The 27,805-nt window shown below is 39.9% G+C and overlaps 1 protein-coding gene across 1 annotated transcript; it reads left to right on the top strand.

Annotated features, from left to right (window-relative positions):
- Nucleotides 1-3,691: 3,691 nt before the first annotated feature.
- Nucleotides 3,692-27,805, top strand: LOC126919562 (uncharacterized). Its single transcript, XM_050728950.1, has 5 exons — nucleotides 3,692-7,162; nucleotides 13,298-13,536; nucleotides 21,903-22,043; nucleotides 22,775-22,912; nucleotides 23,969-27,805. Exons 1-5 carry the CDS (start codon nucleotides 6,814-6,816, stop codon nucleotides 24,179-24,181), a joined length of 1,080 nt encoding a protein of 359 aa, XP_050584907.1. The 5' UTR covers nucleotides 3,692-6,813; the 3' UTR covers nucleotides 24,182-27,805.

Below are 27,805 nucleotides of genomic sequence, written 5' to 3'. Positions count from 1 at the left end.
AAATGTTATACTAGCTTGTATTATGTTCGTATGTAAATAAAATTGATACCAAAAGATTTTTAAATAATCCATTCACATTTCATGTGCGAAGAGAAATTCTTGAATCTTAATAATTTAATTCAAAACGTTTTCTAAGATACGGAGGAACTTGAACAAAGTTTTGTGTAAGAAGTTAGATCCAAGTAATTGATGTTCAAAAAGGTTGGAGCAAATAATTGAGAAAAAGCTACGGCCAAGAGAACTGCACGTACAAACTAATAATAAATTCGATAAAAAGTGATTATTAGAATTTCATGAGCAGGACGCCGTTTATATCTATATTTTTAGAGATAATTCAATGTGCTTAAAAGAGGTAAATAATGAAAATTCAAGATTTTCTATTAGCTTTGTAACGCGGTATTTGCGCTAAACGCGCACTTCTACGTTTCTTCTACAATGTTCATGCCGCGCGCGGCTACGTTTTCCCGTTATCATCGGGAGTCATGATTCTGATGTGATAACTTATATTATGTATACATAACAAGAATCATGTGTATACGTAGTACGTAACTCAAGATTGCTCGCGAACCTACTGAAAAATCTCGTGAGGACGGTCACGTACATCTTACTGTTTAAATCAAAATGCAACTCCTCGCAGAATGTGTCACTGACGAAGCTCACACCTGTTTATTATTAATCGTGGAAGATGTTAATCAGATTCCGATCAGAACGCCAATAAACGATGCCGACCATTATAAATACACAGTTTTATTACCCGAAGAGTACAATTTACACGATAAACTTGCTCATCAGTTTTTCCATGTTTAAATTATTTTTCCATTTCACGTTGTATTCCGGGAAATTTGGAATCAGCTGATTTTCTTCTAACTTTCTAATAAACTTTAAACTTGCGTTTACATCTTTTCTTTCTTTGTACCGATAGAACATTCCGACAATGTTTGTCTATCATGGAAAAAGCTAGGACATCCTGTATTCGTCTTAATCTTGCATTTACTTCCAATGAAGGTTGTCTTGTCAATCTTTCAAGAACCTAAAACAACGTGATCGCTAAAGCTTAAAAGCATATGATACGTGTTCTCGATAACGACGAACTCCGCGTGATCGCATTTATAGTTCCGTTAAACAAACATATAGTCACGTATCGTCGTTGCATACTTATAAAATTATCATATAGAAAATTATCGTGGTCCACCTGAGAATTTTAGATACGGTGTGAATTCGTAGAGCGGCAAGGGCCGAGCTGAAATACCGAGCGTTATCGAGGCCGTGAACGATTGAATCATGATGTATGTACGAGTACGCACGCGACAGTCAAGACGCGACTTCCAGGAGAAGGTATTAACAACGGTTCGAATTGGCACGCGTACTTCCCCAGCAGACGACCTGCATAATCCTACAAGAGTTGAGCAATGGTAGAAAGGACTGTACGATTGTCGGATCGAATGATTGAATTATGTACTTAATTACACGGCTAACATTCATCCCTTTTATGACATGACATAATGAGTTTTGATTGAATGGGGTTGCTTACATTACATAAGAACAATAACAGATTTCTCGCAATAATCGAATAACGGAATTCTATAAACCTTGCTGTTATTATCAATTACGCGTAATTTTGTTCTTAGATATCCAGATACTTTATAACTTCTTTGGAGTGTATAATGGGAAATATATTTAAAGGAATTGGATATAAAGGTAACATAAAATAAAGGATGAGACGTTATGGGAACAATAATGCACTAAATTTGATTTATTCATTATGGATTTCTCATACGTGAATCAGAAAGGAACACTTTTAAATTGAGCACTATTGCGAATTCTAATAACAGGATTCTACAATCGTCAAGACCATTGAGTTTAAATTATTCGTAAACGTTAATTACTAGAAAAAAAAAAAAAGGTATAAAAAGATAATATGATACATACACATTTAAAAAATTGATATTCAATACAGCTCCAATTCTCATAATATAAATAAGTTTCATTCATCCTGTCTTAATTTCTTCAATGGTTCAATTCGTATGGTTCAGATGTAATACTAACTAGGATGGCTATCTTTTTATTATATAACAGAGTATTCTAATGTATCGGGATACACATGCGTAGTCATACACGAGGTATTCCTCGAACAGCGTTTCTTATGCACTTGACCCCGAAAATTAACGTGACGTAGACAGCGTAGACGTCTGCTTTCGTAGGCGCGAAATCATTTCGCAACTATTGGCGAGACCGCCGTAATCATTGCGAAAACTCGCACGTCATCCCGTTAACCAGCTTATACCATAAACCAATAGCGGCGAAAGTAGAAGAAAGGCACGGGAGGAGAGGTTGGCCTTGATTCGAAATTTGTCCCTTCTACTTTCAAGATCGCTGCTATTTTTACCGTAAAATACGTGCTTCACGAGATTTTTGATCTCCTGTGACGTCACACACGTAATAAAAAAATAGTTGCGCTGTTACGTGGTATAATCCGTGGCACCATAACCTACAAATCGTTAGCCCGATCGTTCTCACTCGTAACGTGATTTCTAAAGCGAGTGTAATAGAAATCGCTTAGTCATCTAGAAATCCTTTCTCTATCGATTCTTGTACTATAACACGTACGTCAATTCAGTATTAACTGTTATAATAGTCTAAACTACTTACACCTGCGTTGTGCGAATAGAGAAATTTAAAGATTTGAAAAGGTCAACGTTAAAATGAAAAATAAAACGAATTAAAGACACCGTATTACTGTTTATATTGGGTTATAAAATTGTACACAGAGGTATAACAATATTTATTATATGTATTAGGTCGATATGCTTTTGTTTATCGATGTACTTACTAAGAATCTTTAAACAAAGAATCTCACTATAAATAAAAAGATCACTGACCCATATGAAATTCTCGATACTTAGACACCGTTTACACACTGACTTATCAAAATCATACAATTAACACGAATTTACTAACTCATTACTGAGAAGTATGACATGTTTGCGCTACTGGAGAAGCTTCCGAAAACAAATCTGCGAAATAGATGTCATGGTCTTTTGACTTACACGCCTTTGTCCTACCGAGAAAGATCGTTCGCTCCTTTTCGGAAATAGTAGCGTTCGTCACTAACGAAGCTGCTGCTCATCCCTCTCTTCGATCTAATGGGGGTTTCACGCAGAATTACGATTACGAGATACGAGTAAGGGAAGACTCGGTGAAAGGAAACGTGATCACTGATTTCAAGTGAGAGGAAAAAGAGGACACAGGGGTAACTTCCAGAAGGGGAAGATTTATTATCGAGGTGGGCCGATCGCACACGCGAGATGAGTACACGGTTAGGTGAACATGCAACTAATTGATCTGAGATTTAACGACATCCACATCGATAACAATTATGTTCTCAAACATGTCAAACGAAAAGGAGCGTCCGCGTAGAAAGAAAGAAAAAGAAGATATTAGATAAATCGTAGATAAAATCGCAAACTAGATATTATCGTTTCTTTGATACCTTAACCCGTTACAAATTCTAATAATAATTTTTTGGTTATATTCATCTTCTTATTTACAGAAATGTTTTTTATCATTTTATATATTTGTATCTGCAAAGGCTGCAATTAATATCTCTCTGTTAACGTTCAACAATTATAGAAATTTTTGATTAATAAATTACTCGGTTAACAGATAAAAACACATGTAGAAATCTCGACAATGTTGCTATTATAATACCTATAAATGTGTGAAACATCTATTGCATTCTGGCTTCGATATTGCGACGAGATGAGTGATGATCGATTACGAATTCCTTTGAGAAGGCTGAATCAAGAAAAACCTGTATTATCACGAACATTCATACATAGAACACGTTAATAATAGATAAGCAGACGTATAACTATGCAAATGAGTCATTCAGTTATGATAAGTTGGTTTTAATGCGTCTAGCATCGCGAGAGGGTAAGATACTCCGCTAAAAGAATCGACGTAAAGCGCTCATTGTCATTGCCATGTTCATCGAACATTTTGCTCGATACGTTCGTTATCACCAGAATCTCAACAGCAATTAATCCATGTTGTTGCGCGGGCATCGAGATGCTGTAATTATTACTATTATCGTCATCTTCTCTATTATTAGCGTTATTCCACGGTGTTATGTCTACGGAAACATGCTTACCGTGCATAACCGCGTACACACTTACGCGCGAGTACGCTTACTCTGACGTAGTCAAAAGTCACGAGCCACGGTTCTCGCTTATTAATTGCATGTTCGAGAGGCCAAACGTTCGTCTTTGCGTAATGGATGCTACATGCAAAAGTCTCGATGCGGTGGCGACATGCCTTGGATTACCAACGACCACGGTAATTAACAGAATCACGCGTACAACACCGCTAATGACGCACACGTTCACCTGTGGGATGCCCCCTGCCACGGAAAACTTGCTCTCAGAAACGGATTTATTTATAAAAACATTAATGCACCGCTGATTCTTATGGAGGAAACGAACCAACTAACGACGTGTCTTCTGTTCCGAGTACGGAAAAAGCGCTCGCGTGCCAACGACGGAACGTTCTTGCAGCTGTGAGGACCTAGCCTTCTCTAGACGACATACCACCGATGTCTGTCCTGAGGATCAACCAGGCGTAGGATGTAAAACCGCGTAACTATCTCTGCCTTTTAGACGTTTGCACGCTCGGCGAAATTTACAATCGTTCGTTAACATACTGACAAACGCGAGGAGAAGGAAGATTCGATCTATCTACTTTCTTTCGCGAAATACAAAAGTTACGTAATAACGAAGAAGTAGGTTCAAACTAACGAAGAAATCAATCTGACAAAATATTAAAATGAAAAAATCTCGTTGCAAAGATTTCATATTTACTTCTAAGAGACTTTAGAGAGCAGTATATAAAGAGTGTTAAACAAATATGGGAAATTAATGGTAATCTTACGGATTTCGGATCGGTAGAAGACCCATTCGATTGTTGGAAAGGAGGAAAATAAAAATGCAGCATCCGTTTGAAGGACGATGTCCAATGATCTGTGGCAGATGGTATCACGGTGCACCTGTGAGTAGCGCGGTTAGAGGAGCCGCGGAACGTGCCGGTGTAGCATCGAGCTTCCAGCAAGCTGATCGTGAGGCGAAGACGAGATCGGTTCGTTTAGATGCCCGGCTTCTACGACGTGAAAAGTGGGGGTAAACCGATGGAAGGTGTTTAGTGGGGATAGTTGGTCGCTCGCGGGGAGTTATGAATGAGTCGTGGAGTCCTGACCCACGAGTGTCACGTGGTGGGAGAGGCGGTAGTGGTGAGCGTGAAGTAAAGGGGAGGGATGCGATCGGAGGCAGGAGGCGGTAGAGCGCGGAGGAGGCGGAGGAGCAAAAGGAAAAGAAGGCCGGGGGAAGAAAGAAGAATAGAAAAGAAGCAAGAAGTAATGAGAGAGGAGTGCGAGAGAGACGAGGGAGGGAGGGAGAGGAGAAGGAGAGAGAAAGAAACGAGAAAGCGAGTGATCAAGGAAGGGCAAGGATGATAGTGGGGGTACTTAGGATTGACCGAAAGCGGGGTGTGGGCCACGTGCTTCGGTGCCTTTATACAATCGTATATAGGCACCGGTCGACCGAGTGGCCACTACCATACACTGATAGTCATACACTCAGGCCGCACGAGATAAAAGAGGAAAAGAACGACGTCGCGTCGGTCGAGGAAGAAGAAGGAAAAGAGGAAAGAGAACGAAAGAGAATACAATAGATAGAGAAGGAACGGACAAGAGAAACGACCTACCGACAAGCAAGGCAGACAGACAGAAGTCCACCTTCCACTTCCATTCCCTTACGCAGGTTCACTCCTACTATAACGACGAACGAACAGCCTGCCTCTGCTCGCTCGCCTGCCTATAGCTGGCTTCTCCTTCTCTGTTTCTATACCTACCTACCTACCTACCTTCTCTGCGCCGTGGTTAACTCGGACAGAGGCGAGAGGTGATACACTCGATACAGTCAGCCAGACGAGGGCGACGAAGACCTCAGTCACCTCCTGACATTCGGTATGGTACGACCTTACCCCACTGGCGTGCAACTAAGAAGGTATCGCCAAAAAGAGGGTTGAGAACATCCAAGAAGATCTCCGAGACTCGAGATCAAACGAAGACAGCCGGTGAAAGGGATAATCACCCACGAACAAGAGGCAACTGGGAAAAACCGAGAATAGGGACGCTAAACGAAAGAAAAGAAAGCATCTCCGCTGTTACCACCGCTACCGCACGGACCACCCTTAACGGTGTACCGAGCCGCTGATTCTTTTTCCTTTCCACGCGAACCTCCCCGCCACATTCTTAAGCACCTACCGCTCCCCTCCTCCTACCATCTTCTGAGACAGCTCTCGTAACCCCCTTCCCCCCTCGTATAAGAATCAGTGCATCGCGTGTGTCGGGACCAGTGCCAAACGGCTTGTGATTCTGTGCGGACAGTTTTTCAAGTGTGATCACACGTTCCATCCGATAACCCAAACCATCGACAACTCCTATGATTTAGCCAAGAGCGTGGGCTAAATCAGGGTCCTGTCTTCTAACAACTCGTTATTTGCTTTCTCAACGATACCGCATCGTAGAAAACAGACGCTATCTATTATAATAACAGTGCATTTTCCATGCGACTCGTATCTGTCAACTACGTAAATACACGCTCGATGACAGGGTACCACTGACCCGCGCCTTCACGCAGCCAGTACGGTATACATCGGTGCTGCGACACGCGAGGATAGATACGTCTCGCTTGCTCCTTGGCTGCCACGCGCCACCGCGAGTGCCTGCGTGCGACGAGAGTGATCAAGTGCTATGCGAATATGACAGTTGAGGAGGATACGACGATCGCTTACGATCGACAAATGACAATGGAGGCCATTCTAGTTCGTGACCAAAGGACCACATCGCACAGAGTTCTTGACCATCGTACCTCGTCGAACGGTCTAAACAACACTACTGCGTCCAACAACATGACAACGTCCACTAAATGGTACAAACCTATTTTGGACAAGAATCCATGTTACGCAGCGGATGTCGCTCCGAGAATAAAAAGAAACGATCAAAAGAAGAGACACTTATCGTGTGATTCGTGCCCTGTACCTGCTTTTTACGACGATCGAGGGATACGATCGAGATACAACGCATCCGTCACTGCGACCACGTGGCTGAGTAAGTCCAACTACTTACTACTGAACACGATGATGTTTCGATATCAACGATTGCCAAGAAAATGTGCGCGGTAACTGTTCTTTCTCTATGTTTTTCTTTCTTCTCTGCATAATTGGCAACTCGATATGTTATATTGGTCTAAAAATTTATCGAAACTAACGTATCTGTCTCGTCAAAATGCAACTTTGAGCGCTAATGTTTTTTACAAGCACGATTCTTTTCTATCTTATTCGCGCGCAATGTTTAAGGCGATCTGTTGGGACAGATGACAATTTTTGGTCCTGAATAATTTTTGTAGAACGATTTAATATTGACGAAAATGCCGACGTACGTTTTATTTCATGTCAGGGAAGCAAAAGAAGAATTTTCACCAGATATTCGTAACTAATTTGTCAAGAAATGTCTCACTGCGATATTTCAAATCATTTCTGACAAAATTTGTGGTCACGGTCAAAAAGCGAATATCAAGCAATTAGTCAAGAAATTCTACTTTATGCTCTAAACGAGACTACTCTTTTTTTTATCTTGACCGAATGTTTATTGTCAAAGTAAAGATTGCGTCCTTTTTCCAGCTGTAACGTGTACTCTAAATCTGTACACTTTGAGATATTCTCCGTTCATTTCTACAACTAATTTACATATTTCTTACATTAATAACTCTAACAGCTCGTATAGCGGTCGTCGTCCTTAACAGATAAATCAGTTTACTCATCATACGTGTAATTAATACGATATTTTTAACTTTTCTTTCGCTCTTTAATCAGTTATCTCAAGAATAACACTAGGAACTCTGTCCTTTGATACTTATTAAAACAAATCGGTTAATTGCTTTATGAAGTGAATCAACTAATAACTGACTACTAGTGGACTTATGAGCCTAGTATTGACTGAATTTACATATTTTTTTATCTTTTATCTATTGAATTGCACTTCGTAGACACCAGTCAACGTACAACAAATAACAGTTGGCAAAAAAACATATATTGTTATATAGGTGTCATTTATTAACGCTCTATGTCTCTGTCCGTTCAATGTGCAATGTACATCAACACACCTGACGCTGACTCACGTAAAATCAATACTTTCTTACGTAATGATCGTTCAGCATCTTTCCCGGGGTCTGAAATCTTCTTCGTTCATTCGACGCTTTTACTTTTATCCATTCAACGCTAACAGGACGCGTTCATCATGATAAAACGAACACAAACGTACCTTGTTCTTACTATTTCCGATATTCTCTAAGCTGACTGTAATACGGAGTAAAGACTTTTGCAGGAGATTCTGTTCGTACAAGAATCACCTGTTGCAATGTGCTTCGATTCGACATTAACGACAGTTAATGTGATATCGATACGCGTCACAGAATTCGACTTTCGAGATGCATCATAAAAGTGGGAGATAATACACGAGTTCTGAAACTTTAACGTAGCAGTCACCACGTAAACGTGATCATATAATGTTTTCTTCTTTTCTTGATCCTTTGTCCCTACTGACATTCTCTCTCGCGGTTTGACGTCACTATTGAACAAGTCGATGAACGCATTAGTCATTCTCCTTGTAACGGTCCTTCTTATCGATTCTTCTTTGCCCGTTGTTTCCTTCGAAATTCATCCGATTGCATATATTGATTGTATTCTTTTCCATTTACAACTGTTCTGTAACGATGAATTACGTAGAATGGAGCGTGATATAATTAAGCACGATGACAAATTTGATGCGAAATCGGTAAAAAATGTGACATCGATTCGAAGAGCGACGTACGCGCTCGACACACCCACCTGTTGAACACTCGCGAGTCTACGGAGAGTCCTGACTGATGCCGCGCGCCGGTTCGTAAAATTTTCATGCGTCATGTTGCTGCCGTGTTCCGTGCAATAGTTCCCTAAAGCTATACAAAATTGAATAATGCGCCATTCTGTACGCAATTCCACTCGTTAACCGGTATATTTTTTGAGCACAGATATTATTACATGAGAAATGACAAATTTAACGAAGATGACTAAATGATAAAATCCTTGTTGATAGTATATATTTTACGGTAGAACCTCGATTATCGAAAAGCTGATTAATCTAAATCGTTAGTTAATAGAAAACTTGAGGATTATAAGGAAAACGGGAAAATTAGAACACAAACTGAAAGAAATTGTTACATTTCCCTTTAGAAGCTTTTGTTCCTATTCATACCAATAATCAAATCGTTTAGAAATCAGCCTGATTAATTCCATAAATCGAGAAATAGAGGAAAGTTTTGCAAAGATTATTTTTCCTTCATTTTGGACTTTATTTAATCGTGTATTTGCATAATGTAACTATGAAATTATATGTAAGAAATTACATTCGATTATCCGAACAACGTCTATGGAGAACGCCTTTGGAGAAGCAAGATTTTACCGTATTTGATAATATTCCTGAAACGAATACCTACCATACCAAGACTAAAGACAGAACGATTTCTTACTACGTAAAGAGTTTATTTGAAAAAACGTAGAGACATTTTCAATGTACGAGTTACTTCATCTTCGTCGACTAGAAGGTTACGTTCGACTAAAATAAGAGCTGAAAGTATTCAGCGTGTATGGAACATGATTCTATTGATCAGGACTAAGTGATCAGCTCTGATTTTGAAATTTGTTCGGTGTCAAAGTATGTTGAAGTGAGAAATGGCAAACAAGGAACAAGAATAGTCGGAAAAGGGCGTGTAATAAATCGGCGAACGTATAGGTACACTTGGCGCGCATCGCGACCTACCGCAACGCGCTTCGGTCCGGGCACGAACACGATCAAGTTGATAAGGGGGTGGCGGGACGGGCGTAATGGGGTATAATTGTCGCGAGCAATGCGAGGACAGTGCGTCATTACCGCATTTTTCACCATCTTCTTGCCGACCAACAGCAGAGATGCGCTTGCACCGGTGTCCACCGGCTTTGCGCGCCTTACTTTTTTCCACGCAACCGCGGGTTCTCAGGAATTTCGTTGGAACGCCGTCGCCGAGCGTCGTCGTTGAGGTAGGTCCTAGCTGTACCGTCTACATCGTCCAGGCCACACGGGGCGAAAGTACAAAAGATGCGAACGTCGACCGTTAGATGACCGTCTACCGAATATCCGCGGTAAATCGCGCGATTCGATGAAGAACACTAGACCGGTTCATTTGTCACTCGTCTAGAAGCTCGTTTAAAAGCTTCGTTTCACTCATTAAGAAGCAAGTAGTGAATTAATATGTAAAAGTTACGTAAATGCAACGTTGTCAAAAAAACGTAAATGAAGTAAATTAGTGTCTCGTTAAATTACAAAAGCCGTATTAGGATTATAAACTCAAGTCCGTCATACTAATCGTACAAAATGAATTTCTATAATTTGAAATAAAGATTTTGTCATATTGTTATAAGATACTTTGATATTTTCAAAGTTTCATTATTATAATTGTAGGATCTAGATGAAGGAAGAAATAGCAACAAAAAAGATATCGATCGAATTATTGAAATTCCTTCTTGTAATTGCTACGTGAATTTAATAAAGTAAATTGATTTTAAAAAATTACATAGGAAATCATTCCTTATGAAACGTTAACATGCACCAATTTTTGGTTGCCTACATAAGAAATAAATAATATTTATCTCCGAGATAGTCGAGATATGTACATTGTACATACTGAGTTTGTGAACGAAGCATATCGGATGATGCATTCCAGCTGGCAAGGTTGCACGTTACGAGCCACAGGTGGCTCTTTGAGTTTCTTACGGCTTAAGAATGCGATCTTGCTCGAAACAGCACATATCATCGTAATTCCCTTTCCGGACAAATTTGGCCGGCACGGAGGACATATCGTATGGCAATTAACTTTCAGCGGTGTAAAAACGCGGCGCAATTAAAGAAACTGGAGAAAGTACACGATGCGTATACGAACGACAAGTAAGGAAATATAATCGTAGACGTTGAGATCATTTACCTCGACGATGGGAACTTCTGTACGGTAAAAATACTTGCCGCATTATTCAACAGACTCTTTTTCCAAAGTATGTACACATTTCTTTCGGCATGTTTTAACTGAAAATTGTAGACTCGACGATATCGTTTCCACGCTGCTGCAAAGATCCTAATTGCGCCGTTTAACCGTCTTAATCGCTGTTCTGCTGACTTGACTGTTTCGAGGCTGTTTTGCGGCTGAAATTCACCGAAACGCGTAAAAACATTCGCGCGTGGCGTTTTCCGCTATATTGCATTCGTATAACGGCGCAATTCAAAATACGTCGCAATTCAAAATGTATCGTAACGCAGAAAGAAATTGTCTGAAAAACATGCGCGTGTGTTTATCATCAAGTTCGGTGCAACTGCACGTATAAACAAATTCACGTGATTTCCATCGAAACTTGCTACAGTCTGCGAATACGTGATTTGTGACCTATGTATCTATCTTCCAGGGAATTCCAATCCAATCTGTCCGATTAGAGTTAACACGTGTGTCTTCTAATTTCTTGTCACACGTATCTGTCCATCGAATTATCGAGAATGAGTCCGTCGTTGTTCACGTTAATCGAGGCTTTTAACATCCGAAAGGAGATTCGAGGATTATGTTAGGTATGTAGTAGGAAGAAAGGATATCACCGTTAGACACGGTGCACACGACGACACGGATTTCATGGTTACTTCAGGGCGCAAACTTCCCCGCGGCAAATTACTCTCTCACTAAGACGCGAAACGCACTTAAGAGCCGCTTATTAATATGCGTTAAGTGTCCGAGGTGTCTCCCTGCCCTCCTCCTCGTTCCCTCCTTTTCGCTGTATCCTTCTTTCTCTTTCTTCGTCCGCTTATTTTTCTCCTTGCGACTCGAGAACGCGTCCGTCATGCGCGTTGCATCACGCGTAGCTGCACATTAAAATTAAATTCGTTAGCGCCCGTACGATCGCACAACATACCTACATTTTCTAGTCCTTGATACGACCGTTACACACCGGCCGATAGTTTTTCTAATTCATTCGCGGCTAGTCTTTAGCGTATTCGCGAATATCGCCGCGAATGAAAAGTAATCGCATCGGTGATGCATCGAAATCGTGCTAATTGGCAGGTAACGAGCGAGCGACAAATTGAAACTGCAAATGATAGAACGTCGAGCGAAACGGTTGAACTTGACAAACGACAAAAATCCTCTGCGTTGATATTCTCAGCGATCTATCATAATATTTGATCGGAGTATTTTAATGTATCACGGTTGACCGGACTTTGATACTTCGTTGGCAAATAACGCTGTTTAGACAGATCGACGACATTTATACGCGGATATCGGAACGATTCTAGCGTTACAAATCAAATATAAAGGTATTCGCTTGAAGCGTGCATACTCGTCAGCGTCGGGAAAGAAAGACGACGATATTTAAACGAAGGAAGAGAACTCGTACGCGGTAGACTGCGGTGGTTATACATCCTCCGAATGCGTACGCGACTGCTGATGGTTTGTCGTCGTAGCGGTGCACGTGATCCCAGGCCCCTCATCAAGGGTCGTAACTCGTGAAATAATGCGACGACGAATTCGCGTGGATGTAATTCGACGAGCGGTGATCCCGAAACTGCCGGATGATCATAAGACGGCCTCGATCGAAATCTACCATTTAGGCGCTTACTATCGACGAAGACAGCATCAAAGGGTGGGGGGAAGGTAGAAGAAACAAGCCGGAAGCTCCAGGATGATTTCTCTCGAGGGCATCCTCCCCAAGAGTCTCACGTCAAATCGTTGATTACTACCAACCAGTGAGCTGGTTCTTATCTTCTTAATACATGGACAATTCCGTTAATAACGTACCGCGGCAGTTATCCATGAATTGGAAATAAGAGCAATGGAACCGAAATAAGCCACCGATACCAACGAAATTAACCCAACTGCTTTTTCGACGTTTTCATTCTATTCGATTCTGATGTACTTCGTGTCGCGATGTGTACATATATACGAAGACGTATAAAAGTCTCAACATTGAACTTGCTACTAGGTAATCCTTTGAACCAACTGTAAGACCACAGTTGGACGATTACTTTCTTTACCGATCAAAATATATCGCTGAAAAGCGACCGATAAAATAGTTATTTCATAGAAATCTTGTATCGCGTTGATCATGTAATCATTTCGTTGTTCAATTTCACTTTCAGGGTTAGGTAGTCTTTTGCTGACCCTGCTCGTGGTCTCGGTGCACAGCGCTCCGACGATGACCCTCGAGGGTAGACGACATAACTCTCCCCCGAAATGGGTGAATCCTTGTGGCCTCGCTGCCGAAGATTTTACCGGTGATTTGGACGTGGTGCAGCTTACAGACTCGCAGCTTCTGCAACAAGTTGTCCTTCAAGCGAAAACAGCACTGTCGCACGCGGAACTTTTTCGTGATGATTACGTGAGTACAGATTGCACGTTCATCTTCCTCTTTTCTCTTTCGTTTAGCGCGCGCGCGCGCGTGTATACTCGTCGTCGTTCCCCTCGGAGAAACATTTTCGAAATGCCTCGAATATTTTTCGGGATATCTTCGGTGCGATCCAACTCGCGCGCGGTATCGCCGATCAGAGACGAAGATTAAGTTCATCAATGGTTCAATAATTACTGACGTGACTTCTGGTGAGGATCGGACGGGGAAAGGGGACATCGAGCGGAAGGCAGTTATGGCAGTACTTCCGGTCGTACGGACGTTGATCGTAGAGTCGCACAGACCTTCGAAAGAGATCTCGGACTTACGAATCGTCTTTTGTAGCCGCTCGAGAATATGCTTTCGAATTCGATATTACGCCGCTTTGTTTTCCTTCGTAAATATCTTATACTAGTGAATTTTAGCATTATAAAATGTCTATGATCTGAGGAAAAGTAAATACATTAAACCATATAATACATATACGGAGAAAATGAAAGTGGAGCGTGCCATAGGTGTAAATGAAAAGGAAATCTTAGAAATAACTCGAGGATAATTTATTCTCTAATATTCTATAAATTGTTTTATCGTTAACGATCTATTTTAACTCTTTGGAGAATATTATTCTCGAATTTGCTCGAGTATTATATTCTTCTAGCATGATTCTTTGCTATCTTAGTTATTATCTATATTTACCGATTACGTTTTCCTTATTTTTAATTCATCGATTTGAAAGCAGTAAAAATGTAATTACTAAATATATAAACGATGCTCGTTTGGCAAAGCGGAAAAGCAAACTCTCTCTTATTTTAATCTTGCAACTATCAAATAAACGATTTCGATGAAATATATAATTCTTTTCGCTGTTCACTTGCTTATATTCTCACCAAATTTTAATCACCAAGTCGTTATTTTAAAAAATAGCCTGTTCTTGTTACGTAATTAGACGGTGACAGTCGTCGATTCCGCCGTGTATTCGAACATTCGAACATTGGTTTTCTTGCAGGATGGATTGGAAAGTGGTCAGGATAAAATTACCCCGTTTCTCTTATTGCCAGTATTACGCGTAATTTTTATTACTCGTAATTGCACATTGGAAATACAGAGTTATAATCGGCGGAAATAAAATTGTTCGAACGGGAGAAAAACTGTTCGATTTCAGTCGCATATCCGATATAACGATCATTGTCGCTGTTTGTCACTGTATTGTGTACCGGCAGGTAGTTCTCGGCCACGTTTTTTTGCGTATATCATCAAACATGTAAGCGATCTTTGGGGGAAAAAAAATAGATTCGTGCGACCGCGCACGGAGATCCTTCGTTTCGAAAGAATCTTCCCAGCCCGATCGTGCCTTATTATCTCTAACCAAGGACAATAAATCACGGACCGGGTTCGGCCTCTCGTTGCTCAAGGTTTCTCTTCTGAAACGATCCGAAAGAAGAGACGTGGAAACCGCAGGATCGAAGGTACGGTTACACACGCGAAACTTTACTCTCGTTTTTTAGGATAGATTAAGCTCGTCCCCCTAGTTATACATCGTGCACACGTGTCGACACGATTCCGGGTCTCTATAACTGCGCGTCCTTACGCGCCCGCCAAATTCTTAGACTCACCTGACTCATCCTTGACCATTCTACATGCGCTTCCTGTTTCTTCATATCATACACTGAGCGACTGTGGCGTGAATTAAAATATCGATTATATCGCGTACTCAAGCTATTACTTCTAATAGATATACTTAGCAAGATTGTTAGTGCGTCGAACGAAATGATAATCACTGGTAAGTCACTGGCAGCAAAACTATAAATCTATAATGGAATGCGAGTTTTATAATACAGCTGGAGGAACATTCAACGCGCGATTGGTACCGAATGTCCATTACTAAACGACGAAAGGTCCGATTCCTATGCTTATGCCGCTAATATTTGCCTACGCGAGGCGAGTGTACGACAGCGAGAATTAGCATTCATCGCGTGCGACCATAAAGGGTATTTGTGTGTCTCTTCGTACGTATAGGGCTCGTTCCGCCCTGTGGTTCCACCAAAGTCACCGTTACATCATCGTTCCGCGATACTCGATACCGATGTTTTCTAAGTCAGCGCATAATCCGATATCGTTTGGTTCGCTAACGATCTTTCTCTTTCTCCTTCTTCTCCTCCTCCCCCTCCTTCGTTCTCTGTCTTATTCTGGCCCTTCTTGGGAAAACGAACGGCTTTGAACAGCAGGTTGTGCCATTTAGGTAGAAACGTGTTCTACCAAGACAGAATTATCTTTGTTCTGCTCGACATTTATCCAACTTTCTCAGAGCCAATCGAAGCTTCGGCAGGGGGCCTCTAAGGACGCTCGTGTTGATACCGATTCTAGGCGACGTACTGTCTGGTGGTCCAGTGACGTCACCGTCCACCTCGTTATCGTTTAGACGTCGACAGACACTCTGTAGAGCGCAGGGAAAAGGTAGATTAGCAAGGGATACCGAGAAGCAAGGAAGTTCGTGAGACTGATCGCTCTCGCATGCACGTGGTGTGTTTTGCGATACAGTTTCGATCCGCGAATCCTTTGTGCGCGAACCTTGCTACGTATTTGTATCAGATATTTTAATCGACATGAGTGACTTTCGTTAACATTTATCACGCTTGAAAATATTCGAAATAGTCGCGTATTAGGTTTAGGTGAACCGCTGGCTATTAAGTAGTATAGGAGATTTCTTGGTATTCGATTGCACGCTTCCAACTGTTTGTATTTTTAATTATTTCATCACAAATCCTTTTAATTATTATTATATTACTTTATCATAAGTAATTTTATCATAATTAATTCGATTTTTATCGCATCGAATATCTATTAATGGAAAAAATTAACAAGCGAAAAACCATGCTTTCGGGTAAACATAGATTTGTGTGACACGTCCTTGTAAGACGTTCGTGAGCAAGTATGGGTGATTACATATCCGATATTCTGTTCTTCGTAGATAGGAAGTCCGACGTCTACGAGTCGCGTATATGCGCGTCGGTACGTGAAGGAATCGGATAAAATATCGGAAGCGGAGGATTCCAATAAATCAGAATCGGAAGCTGCCCCTCCCCGCCAAGGATGGGGCATCTATACACCACACCGGCACTCTGCCTGCATACTAAAGCGCAGACCGGATATACAACCCGCCAGTGCATTTACTCACCTCGATACATTCAGTACGCACTACGACACGTATTTTCTGCTACTCGGTTGGCTGGATGTCGATCCGTACGGTTTCATTTAATGCTGACATATTTTTCAAATATGTAGGTAGAGAATCGTTTTACCTACAAAATATTACTACGAGTATCATACTTTAAGTGTTTTTTTTATTATCTTTGCACGTTCGTATGTCCCATAAATGCATAAAGATTCGTAGCCTAATAATTATCAATTCGAACGTAACCAATACGAACTGCGCCACGTTCTTTCAGTCGTTTTCGACTCAATTATACTTTTACCCGAGGTTAAAAAATATCTTCAGTTTGAACAAAATACGAAACAAGTTTATTGGTACGCGCGATTTCGAATTAAACGTTTTCCTGAAACGTTAAAGATACTTCTCGTTTGCTAAAACGAGAGCACGATTGGAATATCAAAATTCGCGAGGATCGTAGACAGAGTGAAAAAGCTAGACTTAGAACTTCCAAGAGAATTTATTCGATTCGCCAGTTCGTCTTACGAGTTCCTTTCCCAGAAAATTCCTAAAAATTCGTAGATCTAGAAATATTCTGAAACGAAAGTAGAATTAATCGAGCGGGAAAGTTAAAAATTGAAAAGATTTTCATTCGCGTGAAGCATTCCCTTTGTGCCTCGTGGAGTCGCGAGCACAGAGCGAGCCATTCGATCGGTTCGAGGCCGTCGCACCGAAATTTTATAACTTCTAATAAGCGGTGGAGCGGTGAAGCCGCGCTAGAAGAAAGACTGAGAGGCTAATTGATTTTGACGGGTCCTCTGGAGTACCACAGAGACCATACCTACTCTCGCCAGCCTACTTCCTGTCAGTTTTCAGCCCGGTTTTACGATTATTCGTGCCTCGGTGTGGCCGAGGAGACTTTTACGAGGCACAAAAGACCCGCGTCTCAGATTTGCTCGCCGCCAGTGGTTGTTAGCGACAATTCCTTTCATTCTTCGTTGTTTCTTCTCCCTTTCCTATTCGTTCGCTCGCTAAAACCATTTCGTGACCGCCTTCCAACAAGCAACAATACGAGAAACCCACGCATTTCACCTGACCTGCGGATATTCGCGATTCGTTCGGTTTCGAAATCGATAAAACACCACCTTTTTTTATAACTTCTTTAATTCCTGTGGCTCGCAGCTGTGTATACCGTTGACTATAAGTATTTCGACACAGTCGAATTATCGCAAATTTACAAAATATCGAACGAAACACTTTAGTCCAATTTCGGCCTCTGATCTTATCTCAAATAATCAAATACAGTTACTAAATATTAATAATAAAAATAATAGTTAACGTTAATTAGTATAGAGAAGGGATTAATAATTGAAAATGGCTGTTCACTGTTCAGACCTTAAAGCGATTGAAATACGTATCACTAGTCAGCGACAATCTGAAAAGTTTTTATAAATTTCATGAAGCGTCAACTGTTCGTTGCAGATAATCATAGGATTAGAGCGATACAGGTATATGTTTCGGCTTTTGGTTTAAATTTGCCAGAGCGTTTAATTCTCAATTAAGTAGAGACACTTTGTTCGATCACAATCATGAAAATATAATAAAGATGAGAGACTCGTGGTTAACTAACGAACATCGGCAGAAGTAAAACGTGCCGATGGAATTCCAGTAGATCATTTGAACACTTCAATTCGGGAAAGGCAGCGGAAAGGCTGCAAGATCAATTCAGAAATGAACTTGTAAGAATACGTTTTAACGTGTATTTATTATACCGTTCGTTATACGCGGGAACCTTTCGCGTAAAATAATCATAAAATTATTTAATTACCCATTTCGGTGCCTGTTCATGAAGCCCCTGCGCGTATTGAAGGGTACCCTGGACAGTCAATGTTGTACACGCTTGGTGATAATAATAGTTCGTGACGCAATCAATGACAGCTCGGTTTTAATCATCGTGTTTAATGTTTCCAATACAAAGTCTCCATTTTGAAAGGTATCTGTGTCCTCTCGAAGGGTTTCGTAATGATTTGGGCGTGGAAAGGGATCGATTACCGATCGAAGAGAACGACCAGCTTTAAATACGACAGGCTCACACTGTTGTGTGAGGATTCGACTCACCGAGTGGTTCGTTTCATCTTTCGATTTTCTGTCGTTTTCTATTCTCGTTTTTGTCTTTCCGCGATACACTTCAAACTTAAATTTTAGGTACAGTGGCCCGCGAACATCTTCTATGAATGTATTAGGTATATGTGTTATATATGAAACATATTGAAATTTCATCAGCGTGTTACAGCGTTAATAAAATTTCAAAATATTCTACATGGCACGCGTAATGTTAACATTTCTGTGGTCATTGGTCAAATGCTGTCATGAACCACTGTACGTTTCAAGATATTTGGAGGGTCGCAATCGTAGTGGTGTAAGTCAGTGCTCTGCTACTTTTCATCAGGTAGTGTTCTGCGTTCGTTATTCTAAAAATTCATTAGATTTTCTCGAGTCGCGAGAAAGTATCTTGGCGAAGAACGAAATTACAACTTGATTGTTTTTAAGTTTAATTTTAACAGTCGAAGTATTTACACGAGGAAATTTAAATTCCAAAAATGTTGACTTATACTACTAGGATTTCCAACCCGACATTTCTTTCGATTCATATATTTTTCAAATTCTGCAAGTTGCGAATATAGAAACGCATTTCGACTTACTTCTTACTTCTTATTGGCTGATTAACCTCCGATCTACTAACTGATGGTTCGTTTTATTAATAAACAATTTATCGAAATTATTGCTGGCAGCCGCATAGTTCTCAGGTTGCCGCATAGTTCTCTAGTTGTTTGCTTGTCAAAGTATTATCGCAGTCTGCAGCTCGTGAGAGTAGTATCGCATGATGATTATTTCCATTCCTGGGCCAGATAAGAGCCTGGATAACTACGTTATCTTTGTGCGGGCCAGCTGGTCCGAGATGCGAGGTCGAAGACACATTCGATGATACAATAAGTGCTTATTTCAGCTCGAGACAGATCGATTTTTTTAAATCTATTTAAAATAGTAGTTTCAACGTGAAAGCATTTATAGTGTAATCACTAAGTGATTCAATCGACGGGTTTGATTATTTACCGTGATACAATGGCATACCAAAGTCGAAACTCTCAATGAAGCCATTACGAGATTACGAGTATTTACAATTTACGTTTCACTATGTTTCAAGATTATAGAAATAAAATACGAAGGCAACGAGTGAAAATTCCTGTCATTTACAGAACAGAAATATTAACATTCAATGCCAGCATATAATTAATGAAAAATCCCTACATAGATTAGAAGCATTTTTCAAATCTGCCTCCGCGTCAAATCTGCTACCAGCTTCTCGTCTTGCAAAATTCGAGTGAATCGATACAAACATTGATATACAGTTACCTATATGAACGTCAATGTTGTTACATCGATCAAAATATCGGATTACTTTTCTATCGCAGTTTCGACTTCCTTTGGCTAAAGTCAACTTCCTTGCACAATCGCAGCTGGGTCGTCGAACGAGTCCTACAATCCTTGCCCATTGAATTAGGATCACACATGCACATATTTCACCTTTCTGATTACAATAGCGATTGCTAATAATTAGACACGATATCAGAGTATATTCATCTGCTATGAATTTTCTCAACAATCTAATCTAATATGTATATATATAATACCCTAGTGATTAACAAACGTTATCATTAGTCACTCGTTCACGTATCCAAATTTTATCCAAGAACTGAACAACTAAAAAATGTTAAAAGTTCCGGGCGATTCTAATTCCGAGTAATCGACCGGTAACCGTACTGTACCATGAAACGAGAATTTTCGCGCGAAACGAGGCGTTTGGACGCGTGCCGATGCGACCTTGTGATCGCGTTAGATCCTTTTATATTGGGTACGCGGCGCTTAAAGTTTCGCGGAACGTAGGCTGTAATGGAGCATCCCGAAGTCGTGACACGATACGCGCGAGGGCTTCTCCCTTCCTTTCAGCTCGTTACTCGACTCTGTAAGTACATACTCGTTCGCATGGTTCGTGATTCATAACGTTCAGACCGATGGAACCTGTACTTGGGTAACGCAATTAGCGGGACTAGCCTGGCGCCTGAGCTTCCAAGTAATTTCTTGGTAACGATCTAGCTTTTACACAAGCTGAACCACCTTGGTATTCCCAAAAAATGAACGACGTAGCTCGAGGCGGGCGCGTGCACCGTTCGCATGGGGACTCGCGATGCGCTTACTCATCCGTCAGCATGGTTTGTCCACGTTCCCATCGTACCAGGAACGAGGGATATCGAGAGAGGTTGTGCTCGTGAACGAGGCGCTGCTCCCTGTTTAATCGGTGACTAAACTCGCTAACCTGTTATTGAACCATACTGCTCCCATAATGAAGGTGCAGTGCGAAAATTTTGCATATATATGAACCAGTTTGGATACGACGCGATCGCGTTAACTTTCACAATAAAGACATTTGGTGTTTCATGGCCGATCATTGGTACCTTTGACGCACGAATATAGGGTATTTGCACGTCGCATAACAGTTAACACGAAGAAAAATGTACGTTCTTCGTTAAGAACTTTGTTGCTCTGTGAACGATCTTTCATCGTCGATGCTGCATTCTCCGCTCTTTTTGTTTGTTTTCCTTTTTCCTAATCGATAAATTATCGACTTTGAATATAAACGAGTAATAACGTCTATGCAAGTTAAGTTTGATGTCATTCGTCACGTGTTGTTTCATAAGGAAAACATATAATGTTCAGCTAATATGCGTAATTTTTTTTTGAAAGGTACAAAAAGGCATCAAAACAACGCAGCTGAGGTAGTTACGATCTAGTAAATCTAGTACGACGACTTTGTAAGTAGAATGAATACTGTCGGACACGATTTATTATGGAAGAGTAGATTAGAACATTTTTTAAGCTTTTTTCTTTTTTACTTTTTATAAGTTTTCTACCGGGGGAAAGACGACGGGTGAAATTTAATTATTAGTTATTACATGGGTTGTGGTTGAAGATTCTGAAGAGAATTTGATTTATTTTTATATAACGAATCATCTGCTCTCAGATTGTACGATATTTTCAACCACATTTCGATGTATAATGTCTTTTTGTAATTTGAAAATTATTTTAAAATATGTCACTTCTCTAGACAAACATCATTTTAATCGCACGTACAATTTTTTTCGTGATTTTACAGGCTAGACGAACGTTCAACATCGACTTCGCCGATCTACACTCATCGTTTAAAAACAGTCATTACGATTGGCTTCCCGGGCAACAGCAAATTCCCAAGCAACTAGGAGAACAGCTGGAGCAAGAATTTCTAGACAAATTAGAAGTATGTATAGATAGCAGTTTCTTCTTTTTTCCTCCTTGTTTACTTCTTTTTTCTTCACTAACAGAATGCGAGTAGCAGAAATAAAGACAGTAATTAACGAAACGTTTAATTTCGAGTAACTTGTTATTTAACATTCAATTAATCAAGTCATCATGCTCTAAAGATCTAGTATTAGATTTACATTTATCGTCTTCGTGAAATTGGTTCTGCTAATGCATTCTATGCTAATATAATCTTCTAGCTTTATACATTATTTTTCATTTACGCGTGTTAGGTAGAAAAATTACATATTTTAATAGTTTTAATAATAAAAAATAAAGTATTATTAGACATTATGTAATTTTGTCATAGATTGAGTAGCAAAACTGACGTAATTAAGTATAGAATTTAAACAAATTTTCGTAAAAGCATTGAGAGTAAAAGTGAACTAAGCCACATTTTTCTCTGAATATGAGCTTACAGTAACGATTTATTCCAATAAACTGTATTAGTTATATTCAGTGGAGGAATTAATTTCTTTCAAATAAACTTCAGATAATATAACAAAGTCCCTTGTAGTATCTTTATGTAATAGCTAGTTACCTTGCTATTATGTTCACCTTGAATAGCTAGTTACAAAGTTCGTTGAATGTTAAGATCAGTCCATTTTTGCTGTTCTCTTGAATCAATCCAAATGCAAATTACTTTTCAGAGATACACTTAAATTAAAAAATAATTTCTTGTTTTCACAGCTTGATACGGCCTTGATCGATACGTATGAATATATGCAAAAGTTTGCAGTGGGTCTAGAACAGGTAGTTTGGGATCAAGAAGATTTAAACCTTCAGTTTAGCAAGCAATTTAAGGCCACCGAAACTGCACTGCGAACGGTGAGTGTACATTTACGTTGAAACACTTTGTCTTGGAGAACACTAGTCTAAGTTATGATATTTTATTTCCCGTTCACTTTATTTTTTCTGATAAAAAAAAAAAACAAGTTACTGAACAGCTTTCACAATGGTACCATCTCACTGAATGCTATTAGCCTGAATCACGTTACCTTCTATTGTCGCAAACGCGATAAAAAAGATACTTTGCTTTTACGAGTTTGACGCAAAACTTACGCGACTAAACACTCGAACCTCGTGAAAAAGTTTATAGCTCTATCGTCCGTTCGACCAATCTGGATCGCTGTTCTGTCCAGTCAACTTCCACTCGATTTCTCTGATTTCTTATTATCGGTTCTTTTTCCAGCCATTTAACATTGAGAGAACAAAGCATTATATACCTCGAATATTTTTCGATACATTTGTTACATTATACAACGTAGATTATGAATTATTATGTATTCATACTAATGATCAATATTACACACTACGATTCTTTAAACACTTGTTCAATCCTTTATTAGTCTGATACGAGTCAAATCGCCAACATGTAAAATATATATTTTTCCTGCCAAAATTACCGCACTTCTCGCTGACTGTCTCTGCTACTCTTACAACGCAAGACCATTTATTAGCCAAGCTTTTTACCAGTAATTAATTAATTACTCATTTATCAGAGATCTAAGCTATAACATTGCTTGCATTCCATATTTCAACGTTTTTATGCTCGTTCGAATCGAAACATCAATTCCACTGAATTTATATGGAATACGTTCACTAGATTAGTAAACATCCATCTATTCATTTCCAAATCTAAGGAGATGTTCAGTTAATAATCTGCGAATATTTGTCTCGCTACGGAAAGTTTAAGTATACAGAAATATATAGAATATATGCACTATACAAAAATGTATGGAATATTTAAAATATTCGTAAAGTATTCTCTGATTGTTCTTATAACATACATCCGCGTTCCAATTAACATTTGTCTCCTACGCATAGAAAGCACTTCGATGTTCACCAGAACGAACCGTAACATTAGGAAATATACATTTGCAGGTGCTGTGCGAGCTGCAAGTGGCATTGGTGGAGCGGCAGCTATCTCCACGGCCAGACGTGTCACGCGACATCATGAAGTCGGATATTCGTAGCTTGGCATCTTCAGAGACGTTCCGCAGGTTACGCGACTGGGTAATCTTTCGGGACTACATGAACGGACTGGAATACGTGGTGCAAGTGTTCGAGCACTTACTCCGCGGTCTGCAGTCCTGAGGATGGCAAGGCGGAAGCCGAAGAAGGGCTACCAGGCGACGACTCGCCCATCTCAGGAAACCGGAACAGTTCAACCTGGATGGCCAACTCTCGTCATGAGGTTGGAGAAGAAAGTGGGTAACGGGGGAAGAACCTAGGCGTGCTCTGCCAAGCAAGCCCAGGGGCTACCTACCCTTCTCGGTTCCAGTGAGATGTGTCTCCATGGCGACGATCGGCCTATCCGTCGGCCACAGATCAGCTAGTGATGCTGCATCACAGTGAAACCGACAGATATACCGTATCGTCGGAACGCGAAAGTGTGCGTGTGTATCTGTATCAAGTTGACTAGTATGACTTTGAGACAGATAATCGACGAAAATCGTTCACGAATCTCGTCAATAACATACACCGCCCGTCGTTGATGCTCACCGAGATTCCACAGTGAGGCAACCAAGGAGATAGTGTGAACAACAAGAAACAGAGAGTCGTACGATGAGCAGCCCATTGGCTTTCGCCGCCGTAGTTCACGAACGTGTGTGAATATTACTCGATTTCGTACGCGCTTACACCTAGTACGCGTCATATATATCACGCGTGAAAATCCATGTCCAAAGTATAATTATTATATAGAAGAGGATCGCTGAAGATGACAGACACCAGTCCCGTGCAACATCTTACCGTTCCTTGAGATTTCCACCATCGAGCAAAGCGTTGTACTCTTCTGATTTATCAGTTCTTTCACGTTTGGTATCGCTGCTCTGACATTGTGTTCTTAAATTACTCGTGTGCATCGATCGATTTTTAGAAAATCGCTCATAACGTTTAGCATTTTATCGGCTTAATGATCCATTCTAATATTTTATACCGTTAAACGTAAATTTCTTTCTTCTTATTTAACAGAACGGTATCTGATTTTACTCGGCAATTTTACTCACATTTTACTCCATTGTATCTCACTTTTAATCGGCGTGGATTTATAATATAAAGGTTTATACAATTGGGCGAACTGATTCTCCTTCGATGGTCATTCTGTCCATTTGGACAATGTATCAATGTGTTTTCTCTTTCGAATAATTCTCTTTTAAAAACGGAGTTCCTTCGTTCGTGTTCGAAAGTTTCAAAGCAGCGGCACCAACAAATATTTCACTGTCATTTTCATTCAGGGATTCATTGAGGGAAAAGAAACGAACAAGGCGTGAAAGAAGTTGAACCGACAGGGAGAGAGGAAAGGATTCAGAGGGAATCCGTCTAAACGAGCTTGTGCACCGCAACGGTATTATATCATAAGTATACAAGAAAATACAGTATTCGCGCTTTAACTTAGACTATGCGTGTCGTGCGAGAAGGAAGTAAGAGAAATTTCTGCGTATGTGCTATGCCGCGTGATATCACGCGCGAACCCTGAAAAAAGGTACAGCACGGCGTCGATTGAATCATCGACGACGAAAGAAAACAAATCTCTCGACGAACCATCCGCGCCCACTCTTAATCCTACATGATAATTTATTGACTAACTGTAATATTATTATATTCGTATTTATTCAGATTATTTATTTTATTTTTGTAAAGATTTTACATGTCTGATTAACTGTATTTAAAGTGTCTAGTTGAGCTTAAAATTACCTAGAGTATAGGAAAGATACAGAAGGATATATATTATTATTATTAATTATTATTATTAATATTATTAGTAGAATTTTAATAGTATCATTAGGGGAAGAAGGAAACGCATCGACGCGGCCAACGCCATTTTACGTTACGCGCCGCGCTGCTGCTGCAACTCCCTTCGCTCGACGTACCTTTCAACGGTATGAACATTTAAAATTTCATAACGATACATACGATCCGCAACGTCCGTTTCTCCCGCTCTTTTTATCCGTTGTGATGATTTATTTTCAACGATTGATTCTAAATCAATTTTATCCGGTATTGGTTCAATGGGTGGACTTTTGCGACAAAATTTCTTTTCCTTCTTTATTCTTTTTTCTTATTTCTCTTTTTTTTTGTTTTATATATATATACATATATATATAGTGCCTGACACTTCCGTTTTTGATCTAGCGATATCCGAGACTGTTGCAGGCTGAACAAAACGTAATCTTCGATGACTCGAAAGTATTATAATTTTATCAGTAATTCAACTGCATTTCATCTTCTGTACTAGGATTTTAATCTTTCGTAAAATTCGTTTATTTTTACTACCACCGATTTTTACTGAAACTTTACTATTTCACTTTCCCTTTTTATTCCATACACTTTCCTGTCTAGAAGAAAGCGTCGCGTAAGGTATCACTTCGACATTTGCTCGAAGACGGTCGACTTCACAGACTTTTCGTACTTACAATCCGAAACTTGGATACGAGTAAGCGCGCTCCGTTCCGCAAAAGAAAGGAACGTTTACTTTCATATTTAATTTTCATGTCATTGGCGGCCTATAAGCTTACCATAGATAGTTAGTATAAAGCGTGCTGAAAGTTCACGACTGGTCGCACTGTTCGTGTGATTTTGTAAAGTGTACGCGGATGCACGTTATACGAGACGCACTTTCAATCCGATATCATCGTATCTGTGATATGCATCGTCGAACGTCGCTCACACGATTAATTATTATCATCGTCGAATTGTACTAACTGATTTTTCCGAGTTCTGATTCCGTCGAAGGGGAGGGAAAGGAAGAAAGATAATTGGAGGATGTATCAAAAGAAGGCGCTTATGCGTGCTGATATAAAAGAACACGAGAGAGGGAGAGAAAGGCCGATGTGTGTGGCAATGTCGATCTCACGAATCGATCTCGAATGCGCATTTCATTTTATCACTGCTATTTTATATATTTTTTATTTAGTAGATCGTCACTTATTCTTTGACGGTATCGATCATTTTTTTTTTTTAGCTTCTTTTTCATTTTCTTCTCTTATTTTTTCTCTCTCTCTTTTACATAAGGAAGACTGCCATTTTAGTTAGAATCGTTCCAATCATCGTAGGATACGAATCTATTTAAAAATCGTTTGACATTCGAGAAGAAAAGAGGTCGCAAATTTGTAAACGCTAGGAGGAACTTCGGCAATTGCACGTATTGATCAGAAAGCAGCAGCGCAGCCTGTTCGAGCGTCGATTAGCAAAATAATCCTACCGATTGCCGATATGGATTCTGTCTTTTTATTTCTCTTTGAATTCGAATTCGATCAACTTTTTATTCGAATTTAATTTCGCGTCGAATCACCGCGCGCACGCTATTTCTTTGTCAAATTTTTACCGTCTTTTGTCATTAGACGCGGTGTATTTATGTAAAGATACGTGGAACGTGTCTATTAAAAAAAAAAAAAAAATGAAGGAAAAAGGAAGCTCATTTTTCCTATGGAATTGAATTGGATGAAATGATCGTTGATTCAAACGATTGGAAGAATATTAGAGTAGGTTCCGGTGATGCGTTTCACGGGCACATTCTACGTGATTGATACGGGCGATATAAAATTTTGCGTAAAATAATTACTGATCGCTTGGTATATGTTGTACATAAACAGATTTGATGATATAGAAGCTGCAAAGTATAATTATATATGTGAATATGTAATATGTACACGAGCCCCTACCCTAGAACGTCCGCTCTGTTGTATCATATTAAACCAAAGACAGTTCAACATGGTA

Source organism: Bombus affinis, chromosome 8, assembly GCF_024516045.1.
Source record: "Bombus affinis isolate iyBomAffi1 chromosome 8, iyBomAffi1.2, whole genome shotgun sequence".
In the NCBI taxonomy this organism is placed as follows: domain Eukaryota; kingdom Metazoa; phylum Arthropoda; class Insecta; order Hymenoptera; family Apidae; genus Bombus; species Bombus affinis.
The sequence above is the reverse complement of the archived record's forward strand: the minus strand, read 5'-3'. Positions and strand labels throughout refer to the sequence as shown.

Bases quoted from the DNA above. Each gene is read 5' to 3' on its own strand.
- LOC126919562 (XM_050728950.1), top strand. From the start codon at position 6,814: ATGACAGTTGAGGAGGATACGACGATCGCTTACGATCGACAAATGACA. The intron at 22,044-22,774 runs GTATGTATAGAT...TTGTTTTCACAG, and splicing joins AATTTCTAGACAAATTAGAA to CTTGATACGGCCTTGATCGA. The intron at 22,913-23,968 runs GTGAGTGTACAT...ATACATTTGCAG, and splicing joins CCGAAACTGCACTGCGAACG to GTGCTGTGCGAGCTGCAAGT.